The 11,140-nt window shown below is 36.2% G+C and overlaps 3 protein-coding genes across 3 annotated transcripts; 1 reads left to right on the top strand and 2 right to left on the bottom strand.

The window, feature by feature from the left end:
• Window positions 1–35: 35 nt before the first annotated feature.
• Window positions 36–1,917, bottom strand: LOC106451980 (probable galacturonosyltransferase-like 7). Its single transcript, XM_013893979.2, is given in 2 exon segments — window positions 36–606; window positions 609–1,917. Coding segments are annotated over 2 exon segments (1,080 nt in total). The 5' UTR covers window positions 1,396–1,917; the 3' UTR covers window positions 36–313.
• A 3,972-nt stretch (window positions 1,918–5,889) lies between these two features.
• Window positions 5,890–6,963, bottom strand: LOC125578514. The gene has a single exon (XM_048741382.1). It carries the CDS (start codon window positions 6,606–6,608, stop codon window positions 6,171–6,173), a length of 438 nt encoding a protein of 145 aa, XP_048597339.1. The 5' UTR covers window positions 6,609–6,963; the 3' UTR covers window positions 5,890–6,170.
• A 3,365-nt stretch (window positions 6,964–10,328) lies between these two features.
• On the top strand, window positions 10,329–10,931 carry LOC125578512. The gene has a single exon (XM_048741380.1). The coding sequence runs from the start codon at window positions 10,434–10,436 to the stop codon at window positions 10,770–10,772; it is 339 nt and encodes a 112-aa protein (XP_048597337.1). The 5' UTR covers window positions 10,329–10,433; the 3' UTR covers window positions 10,773–10,931.
• Window positions 10,932–11,140: the final 209 nt, after the last annotated feature.

The raw sequence follows: 11,140 nt of genomic DNA, 5'->3' as shown, positions 1-11,140 counted from the left end.
GACTTGTTAAAAAAAACATATGGTAAAACAATCTGTACAAGTAAAGATTCTCAACAAATCTGAATGTATCCTATGGTTTTTGTTGATTTTTTATTTCATGCACAGAAACGAACAATCGAATAGAATACACAAGAAGAGAACATATTCCAAAAGTCTGGAAAATTCAAAGAGAATTTGAAGAAAGAAAAAAAATTAATGAGTAAAAAAAAAAATGTTTTTTTCACTTTTTTGTTGTTGTTGTTGCTGTGAGGGGGTAAGAGAATTTACCAGCAGAGAGTACAAACCAACAACCCCCATGTGTAACAGAGGATGATCAGCGTGAGTGTCCATACAAATCATAAGGTGCCCAAAGAGTATCAAGTGGACAAGGCTTTCTCGAGTCTAACCGGAACCACGGTTTACCACTACCAGACCAATGCAACAAGCTAACCGGACCGGGATGTAGATCTCTGCAGCTCCCTCTCACGTTATCTCCTCCTAAACCGTGCTGATTCCACCGATGCTCAATCGGCGCCACCTCTCCGGCGAAAACCAGCAAGAACGGCGGCAAAGAGCCCAGCTCGTAAATCCGATCGCTCTTCTGAATCTCCATCCACCTCTCGATCACCTCTCGATCACCACGCTCCTCCACCTCTCGAGATCCATCACCATCACCCCCGTGTTGAAGTAGCACGGGCTCCTCCCTCTGAACGCGCCGGAGAATCTCTCGTCGGACCAGAACGCCGGCGTGAAATATTTCGTGAAGTTCGCGTGGCAGTACTCCGGAGCTCCGATCGTTTTCGACCCCAGATTCGTCCTCCAGAGCTTGGCGACGTCGTCGACGACGATCAGATCGGAGTCGAGGTAGATCACGCGCCTCACGCAGGGCTCCAACATGTCAGCCAAGTAGTTTCTAGCGTAATTCAACGGCTGCTCGAGGGCCTGCCTCACGGAGGTCGAGATCATGGACCGCACGATCTCCGGATCGAAATAGTAAACCTTGAATTTCAATTCGGGGAAGCTCGCGCGAACCAAAGACTCCAGGTCCGTCTCGGAGACGAGGAAATGGAAGAAGACGCTCTCGGGGCACGACGAGTGCTGGAGAATCGAGTGCACCGCGGCGATCGAGCCGCGGAGGTACTCGAAATCGAGAGTGATCGCCACGTGGACCAGCGAAGGGCTGCAGACGCCGATTCCGGCGTCTGCAGCAGCGCAATCGGCTGCATTGCGGAAGAGAGGGGCTCTCCTGAAGGAGAATCTATGCGGCGGCGCGTCGGAGGATGGGAATCGGAGGTAAGCGTCGAGGTGAGAGGATCTGATGGCTTCAGCTGGTGGAAAGGATTGGAGAGAAGGTGAGAGGACGATGATGGCTAATAGAGCGGAGACTAAACCGGAGAATCGCATGATCCAGAGCATCCTGAGACGACGACGGCCTCCGCGTTTCTTCTTCTTGGATTTGAAATCGAACCACCGATCGTCGGCGGCGATGGAGGCGAGGTACGACCGAAGGAAAGCTAGGGTTCCTTTGATGTCCGCCAGAGTTTTTCAATAATGCATCTGATGGTGGAAGACAGATCCAATATCGAAAGTAACAACTTTTTCTTTTTTTTTTAGTTTTAATTCTTTTTTCTGGGAAGAATCAAAGAGCTTTGCCGTGGGATCGAAGCGACCTGAGAGAGGAGGAGAGGAATAAAACCTAAACCAGAGGAAGAAAGGCGTAAGTTAGGAGGGGCGGTGCTACGGTGCGCCACCGTCTGCTCTCTTTAAACGCCCTCTCCTCTTTCTCTTCTCTCTATTTTAGTATTATAGGAAGATGAAGCAGAGTTAGAGATAGAGATAGAGAGAGAGAGAAATAGAGATTTTGCCTAATGACTTCTTCCTTCAATTTCTCTTTTGCCAACAAACAGATTATTGTGTTTTCTACTTCTTCCTTAGTTGTATCCGCTAATCATAGCCATTTTTGTATTTTCTCTACCGCCTAATCAGAAATTAATATTAGTATCAAATAAAATCGTAACGTGTGATTGAAATTGACGTTTTTTATGGCAATCAAATATTTTGTATTTACTATACAAATACTTTGAATTTAATTACAAGTATCCAATTCTTATAGCAGTAAAGATCATTAATTTTGACATCAAATTACTTCAAAATGGTTTTCTAATAGTATCTTGTATTATACGAACTTACATTATATAAACTTCAATTTTCATTCAAAGATTAAAAGGTTTATGTCTAAATTCCGAATCTGCACTTGAACTAATATTAGAAAATTCCAAACCAAACGCGAACCAAAATCCAAATCAAACATCAGTCGTTTAATTATATATATGCATTTCTTATAAGTTAGAAATATATATCGGTATAGCCGTACAAGTGTCACAGACATTTCTAAACTAATCAGATTCGAAAACAAAACAAAGACTGAAAGATTCATAAGTCTATTGATAAATTAGATCTTCATTACGTTACGTGCTTAACTCTGTTTGTCTAAAATAGTTGATACTGTTAGGCGGTTAATGTGTCACTTCAAACACCAAAACCATCGCCGTCCTTTGACTAACTATCCATCCGGATAACCCGGTCTGGTCTATTGAACCGAAATTAATTATGCGGTGGTGTGTTTGTGTATTAAGGATGTTCTAATGCAAATGGAACAAGTAAATTTGTTTGTGTATTAACGATGATCTAATTTGTTTGTTTTTGTTCGGTTCTGCAAAAAAATGGGAACCGAAAAACCGAACCTGAACCGAACCAAATTATCCGAAACCGAAACCGGACCAAAACTTTCAAATACCCGAATAACTGAACTGAAACCGGACCAAAACTTTCAAATACCTGAATAACCGAATTGAAACCAAAACCAAACTGATAAGCAAACGGATACCCGGATATCCGAAAAAAAACAAGTTTATGTACTCTCGAACTTGAGTTTGACAAAAAGAGTGAAAACATTGTTACTTATGTATTCACTTTTATTATATATATGGTATTTCTATATTAAAATACAATAAATACTTATAAAGCAACACTTTAGTGACTCAAACTAGTTGGATTCACAATTATACAAGTATTTAACCATTAGACCACTTAAATTAACATGTTAACTAATATATATATATATATATATATATATATTTGATTCGTATATTAAACGGGTATTCGAAACCAAACCAAACCGAAATTTCATAAGTACCTATTGGATATAAGAATGATTTATCCGATATACCCAGAACCAAATAGTTCTTACCCGAAACTGAACCCAATACCCGAATGTCCAGGGCTAATTAATTTAGTGCCAATATAACTTAATTACATTCATATATCAAGGGATGCATTTAAAACTTTATACTACGAGTAATTTGTCTATTGATGCAATAAAGTGGAGATTTTTGGATCAAGTGAACCCCATGATTCATGATTTATGACGGATGAGTAGTAGATACAAGGAACATTATTTTCCTGTGAAACTCTGAACCGTATTTTTTTTGTCTACTTATTGTTGTTCGTGTTGGGAAATAAGAACTGAAAGCACACAAATAACTAAATCTTCAATTTTATAGCGGATGTTGGATATTTGACCAGAAATAGGATATTTTAAAAGCAAGCTGGTACACTTTCTTGGCTTGATTTAGGGAATTATGTTAAAATTTGTTGTGTAGTTTGCATATTTGATGAGACTAATCTGTTAACAAATCATTGTCATATACTGTATACGATATCTTGAGTGATCTTTACATACATTTTCATTTATCACTGGATTATTGTATTGCAATTCACATGAAGAAAATTGTCGGTAATATTATATGTACGCAGCCTACTTAAAGCCAAGGAAAAATTCTTCTTCATCCTCTTTCAAACCCAAACAAATTTTTTTTTTATAATCAGTAGGTATGTAACCTACTTAACACCTTGTAGCCATCATCTTCTTCTTTAAATTTAAATATTATAGTTGGACATTTAAATAATATCCCAGTGTTATAGTTGAGATGTCCCATTGTATGAAACTAGAAATGCTTCTATAAGGAAACAATGTTCACTCGAAGAGACAAATGCGAATCAATATACAACAAGTAAACCCATATTTTGGTAACAATCACGAATGGTTCTTTTTTTGGGGGGGTCAAATCATGAATGGTTCATATGTCATTGTATAACTGTAGTATACATATTTCAAGAGTTTAATAGAAAATGAATTGCACAATTCATTCATTTAATGTAATGAATTATTCGTGACACAAGATTACATAATCAATAAACAAATGTTTCATATTGTATAACTTGTTTTCTTTTATGGACCGACCACAAAACTCCATGTGCCACAATAACGGTGGAGTGTTCATTCACTACTCGCCTACGGGGACTTTATGTTATTTGGTCAACTCCCTGGTTAATAAATTATATACTCGGTTTTAATAATTTGAACGTTACTTCAAAAGTACACATGTTAACGTATGTATTATAGAGAGGCATTAGTATATAAACAAAGTAGTAAGTTTTCGTTTAGATATTTAATTGAGTAGGATAAATGTTGATTTAAACAAAGGCATTAATTTTCTTGATTTAGTTTAAATCTTACTGTTAGTGTGGTTTTGTTTTAAATCGTACCTTTATCTTTTAGGGTTTTAGCTTAAAATAAAATTGATATATATGTATTTGATTGCTTGGGCCATAAGCAAGAACCTAGTTAAATGTTTAGGAGTTAGCCCTATTCTATATTTTACCAACTTCGAGGAGAAAAATAAAAGTGAAAGATTGATCAGAAGTGAAAGTACCGTATGCCGAGAATCGATAGCTGCATCAAACCATGTGCTTATGTACTTTAGACTTTAGTACTTGAACTTTTCTTCATCATGTAACTTTAGGTTTACAGTCGATACTATACGATTAAAGAAAACATTGACCCTTACGTTTCCCACGACTCTTGCAGCCTGTTTCCCAAACCCGAGGCTATTTGATATCCGGGAAAATATGAAAATATACCCTTTAGGCCCATTTGTATGCTTCAAACTTCTTAAGCCCAATTAGTTAAGCCTAGGCTTACTATTGTCCATTTTCAAAGAATCATTCTCTGACAAGTCCAATAACTCATTTCTTTCGACATGTCCAGTAACTCTCTCTATATGAATGTTTTTTATTTTTTGACAACGAATGTTATATACTAATTATGTACATTCTTGTACATCTTTGGATATACTCCCTCAATTTCAAAAAAGAAATTTCATGTTTTAAAAATATGTTTTTACATTTTTAATAAGTGATTCAATGATACTGTAAACTTCAAAAAAATAGTTATGTTTATTAAAATTTTATCGGTTAAAAATTATAAAAAATAGTTAATTTCAAAAGAATGCATGAATAACAACCATTTAATATATTTTATTAACACATGTGAAAATTCTAAAAGTTACATCATATTAAAATAGACCGCTAAAGATTAGCCAAAGATAATGGACTTCATGTCGTCTGATAGTTTCCCATTTACTTGGTTATTATATACTATTGATGAACATCTAATTATGTTTTTAAGAGTGTAGTATAAACATCTAATTATGCTTTTAATAGTGTAGTATATACTTTTGTGTGATGCTTTCATTGAAAAGGTATAGGCCCGGTAGTTCACATGATTAGGTATTTAGGTTCTTGATACATGCTTGCTGACTCATATAGACTCATCACTTATCCACTTGAAAATAACAAATACCAAACCAACACCCTCATAAGATTTCCGTACGATTCGATGATTATATAACACACACATTAACACTTACATTCAGGGAAAGTGGTCAACCGATTTTCCACAAAGCAGTAAACAAACTGAGATTAGTTATAGGTTAACATAGGGTTGTTAATATTAAAAAAAAAACACATAGGGCATCAGTGGTACAACAAGGAACCATATATAAAAAAAGCTGTAAATGCGAATCTTTATATTTCAGAAGCATAGTTTCAACAAAACATCATAAATGAATAATGAACACATTAAATAAACTTTATTATTTAGGTCCACAATCAACCATCTATTACTTATTTTTTTCTAGTATTCTTTTATTTTCTTTTACTTGTAGTTTTGATACAGATCAAGATCGCAAACTTTCCTATCAGCAATCTCGAAAGGTATATCAAACATGTCAAGAATTATAATATTCTTTTATTATAAGGAAAATGGAGAATTGTTTTGTTTCTGAAAATTACTTAACAACCGGAGAGACAGATACAACAGCTGGTCCAGAAGGAAGCTTGCTAGCCGTGTCGCGTTGCACGAGATTCCCCTGCGCCTTCGCCATCAATATGGACTTGTATATCTCCACAAGCACTTTCTCATCATACTCCTTCATCTGACCTGACCCAAATTTGGATCCACCGTATGCAGAAGGACCGACGGCCCGTGAGTTCGCCAACCGCATCATCATATTAACATAAGAATCGCGTAACCAAACGAGAAGCTTCTTAGGGGACGCTCTTCTGAGAATCCTCAATTTCGGCATAATCTTGATCCTCCATGAGCGTTTCTTGCTGGTCGGATCCATTTTGACCCGTTTTCCATTCCTTCTTCCCGCTGTTGATGACCCATCAAGCTTCTCGTATCCTCTCCACCTCCGCCAATACCTCTTCGGCGTTATCTCCATCGCATACACACACACTCTCTCTCTCTCTCTGTGATCAATATGTACGTTTATTTGTTTCTGTATTTATATATTGAGAGAGCTATTATTTATAACGAATGAATGAATTTATGAAAGAGAGAGAGAGAGAGTGTGTGGTTGGGACTTATAATAATGACTACGAAGACCTAAACGGCCAGGTTCACAGTGTGTATGAAGGAGCAGACACGTGATTAGTTACACGCATCTATGCGAATGCGATTATAAGTTAAATTCTATTCGGTATGAAACTGAAAGTCATTTTTTATTTTTCCATTTTGGGTTTTCTTTTTACTGGTTATTTTTGAAACATGATGATTATTATAGGTTTTTGTAAAATAATGATTATAGTTATCATAAATATCTAAACATTATTGTACTTGTCCTTTTGGAACATCCTATTCAAGTTTTTTTTTTCTATAAACATTAGATAATATTTCGATTTTAATTCTTATACACAAATATAAGTACCACATTAAATATATATATATGCTCGCTATAGCTAGGCTCTACATAAACCGAGTTGATTTTCAACGTATGAGCCGAATTGATTTATCTAAAACGAATGAAGCAGCGTTATCGTTGATTTTATTTTTGTTTGTCAACAAGCGTTGATGCTTGTTTTGTCAACTACTATCGGTGATTATTGTCTTGAAGTAATGTTATTTAATTTGTCAGCAATGGCGTTTAGCGCGAGTCGACCGCTATTGCAATAATGGCAATGTGTGAGGACATTAACATGTCCCATGTGACCACCCTTCACCACATCCTGATCGTTGGATCTCTCTCATTGTCATTCCTCATCGCAAATCGATTGTGAGGTTTTTTTTTTTGAACTTAAATCGATTGTGAGATTACACGCATGTATTATTGTATAGGTAATATCACGTAGAGTATTATTTGCTGCATAATATTTTCCAGAATTTTTGTTTGCTTGTAATTAAGTTAGTATTATATTTTAAGTGCACATATCTAAATCAAATTTAATTGTAGCATGTTTTAGGTAGCGATACATCAGTTTCATTTGTACATTAAAATATAGTTATCGTGGGAGACATTTTGACTTATAAAACCAAAAAAAGCAACATTGATGAGCTTACTGAGTTGTTATTAGGGATAAATGTCCCACATCGGATATTGGAAGGGATCATAATCAATATATAAGATAGATGGGTCACTCCACTTAGCACCAATTGGTTTTAGATTAGAAGCCCATCTAGCTTCACATGGTATCAGAGCCCGATCCACACAGTCCAATCCGATCCATTATCGATCCAGCCCAAAGTCGGCCCATCGATCTTTGCCTGAGCATTCCGAGATTGACGCTCAAAGAGCCATCATCTCGAGGAGGCGTATTAGGGATAAATGTCCCACATCAGATATTAGAAGGGATCATAATCAATATATAAGATAGATGGGTTACTCCACTTAGCACCAATTGGTTTTAGGTTAGAAGCCCATCTAGCTTAACAGTGATTTCATCAAATCAATATATTCCCTTGTTGTGCTCATCACTACACGTTAGGGTTCTCGTTCACATGCATGTACACACGTATTCGTGTAACATCGTCATTAATGTGTGAATATATAATATCAGTACTCGTTTTAACAAATAATTCAGCTCTTAAAACTTACCCTACAGCTTTCTCTCTCCTCTCTGTTCTCTCTTCCAAACTTTTCACAAAGTTGGATGATTGAGAAAGCGAAGCTGAAAGGTCTCTCTCTTTTCTTTCCTTTGTCTTTCAGAGAGAGAGGTTCTGTCAAGCTGGCCGGATCTGTTACCGGAGCTTGACTCCCGACGTTCGGGCTATGCCTCTGGCAAGCGGTGGCTCCCAAAGCACTGTCTTGGCCGGCTTCTGACTCCGGCAAGTAGGTGGTTCACATAACACAATCTTGTCCGGCTTTAATATGAGATTCATCTCCATCTCTGATGGATTTCAGTTTTGTTTTATCTGTTTTTTTATAAATATCTTTTTTGTTTTCTTTATCCGCTTCTTTGATCTTCTATCGATTTGGAATTGCTGAGAATATTTTCGGATTGTTGAGAAATTTTCCTGTTTTAACGGGTGGTTCCATCTTCAAGCTTATTTTTATCATTAAAGATGGCTGTTTTAAAAAAAAAAAAAAAGTTCGATTTTCAACTTTCCTCGGGATATCAGATCTTGGTCTGTTCCAATCGTATGTCTCTGAAGCGTTGTTACGGTTATGGCTACTGATCTCGAGCTTTCATGTTGGCTGGCTGTTCTAATCTTGTGTCTCCTGTTCCGGTGGAGTTCCGGTTAGTTTTCCGGCAACGATTTCGAAATCGGTGAAGATAGAGATGGCTCTGCTCTTCCGACACGCGTCCATTTTCCGCTTGCGTTTGACGCGTCTCCATGAGCTGTCGTGATTGAGCATCTTTCTTCCATTGGGCTTTATGTTACTGGGCCTTGTGGATGGCTCTATATGACTTGTATGTTTGTCCCTGTTCTTTGGGCTTTCTTTTTAAGTTTGTTGTACTATGTTGGCCTTTGGCCTTTAATAAAACGAGATGATAAAAAAAAAAAAAAAAACAAATAATTCAGCTCTTACGGATCATATACTTACAAGTTACAAACAACGTTAACCTAATTTTAAAAGTATACGTCGCGTTATAGTATTGAAAACACATGCGGGCCTAGAATCTTCCGGGAATTGCCTTCATTTCTATATCTTCGATCCCGGAATCATGTTTGCTTCATACCTCGGCCTAGAATACTATCTGAAAATGGGCTGAATGTTTTCATAATATGACCCATTTGTATGCATCATTTATTTACTGCAGCGACTAGCCACATATCCCATATACAAATCACCTAAATATTCAAATTTTTTTCTAATTCTCTTAACTTACTTTTACACTTTAAAAACTATTAAAAATTAATTAAGAAACCCTTTAAAAGGTTTAGGGATAATGATGCTCTAACATGTCTAATAGGTTTTCAAAATAAAACACCCAAAACTATATAAAAAGTAGGGCAATTGTCAATAATAGCACATTTTGAAGTTTATGTCTCAAAAATAGCACTAGAAGGAGAAAGTCACAAAAATAACATTCATTAAAAGGTAAAATATCTATAATACCCTTGGTTTAAAATTAAATAAACAAACAAAAATAAATAAAAAAAAAATAATAGTTTCATATTATATGTTTTCAGATTCGAAATTTTTTTTTTTCAAAATTTTTTTTTCAAATTTTTTTTTTATTTTTTTTTTAAATTTTCTTTTTATAATTTAAAAATACTTTTTGAAACTGTTTTTAAAATTTTTATTTTTAATTTTATTTTTTATAAAATTTTAAACCCTAATTCCAAAACCCCACCCCTTAACTCTAAACTCTAGATTAATTAACAAGGGGTATAAGTGTATATTACCTCTTTAATGAAACCTATTTTTGTGACTTTGAGCATTGAAACAAAAACTTGGTTTGGTGCTATTCTAGTATTTTTCTCTAAAAAGTATACATCGTAGATATTTCGAACATTAAAAAAAAAGCTTGTCTTCTTGATAATGAGTTTAACATTATTAGGAACTATTTCGAACATACATCATACTATTACATGTCTTGGAAGTAAAAAAAAAACTATATATAGATTATTTACATTACCTATTTTTTCCTTTTGTTTTCGTAAATTATTAACCATCGTTCAAAAAAGGAAAATGCGCCTGATCAATCGCACAGCCTCTCACTGCCCCCATTTATTAATTTGGCTAGTCAATTAAAAACCATCCGATCTCATAACCCTTAACCGGTGCTTTTTCCATTTCGGACAAAGCTCCGGCGTAAGGAAAATGGACGGGTTCGGGTCTAATCCGAGGACACTCGCCGTTGACCAATGGATGGAGATAGTTAACGGTAAGGGTTACGGCGTTGGTGGAGCAACCCAGTTTCACCCGACCAAGTCCAGCACGTCGGATTTTAAGCTGTCTATCCCACCTCCGCCGGGAGCAGTTCCGACGACACGTACGAGTGCACATGTTCCTGTCCCGTGGAGTTTCATCACCCCGGAAACGAAGAGAAAGAAGAGAATCGCGACGTACAAAGCATACGCGATGGAAGATAAAGTTAAAACCACGGTTAAAAAAGGGTTTCACTGGATCAAGAACAGGTGCTCCCAGATTATACATTGATAATATTATTCTTTTTTGTTTGTATTATTTCCTGCGGATCGTGCATTGGGCTCTCTCGCCTGCAATAATCTTCGGCGACTCCTTTATTTGGTATAAAATGTAAGACACGTTGTTGTTGTTATGCATGAGTATGATTAGTCAACAATGATTCAGGTCAAACAGGGTCCATGTTTGTGGCCCGAACAATTCTGTTTACATCATATTAAAGCCCAAATATTACTTAATTTAGCCCAATAAGTTAATGGGCATCTGAAATTGTATTTTATTAACAAGGGACAAAGCATCTTCTACGCACGATCATAGCTTAGCACGTGAAGCCACGTCTTCTCTTTATTCACTTTACCCAAATAGCCTTTACCTAATTACTC

Source organism: Brassica napus, chromosome A9 (genome assembly GCF_020379485.1).
Source record: "Brassica napus cultivar Da-Ae chromosome A9, Da-Ae, whole genome shotgun sequence".
NCBI classification, from domain to species: domain Eukaryota; kingdom Viridiplantae; phylum Streptophyta; class Magnoliopsida; order Brassicales; family Brassicaceae; genus Brassica; species Brassica napus.
This window is presented reverse-complemented; position numbering and strand designations above follow the sequence as displayed.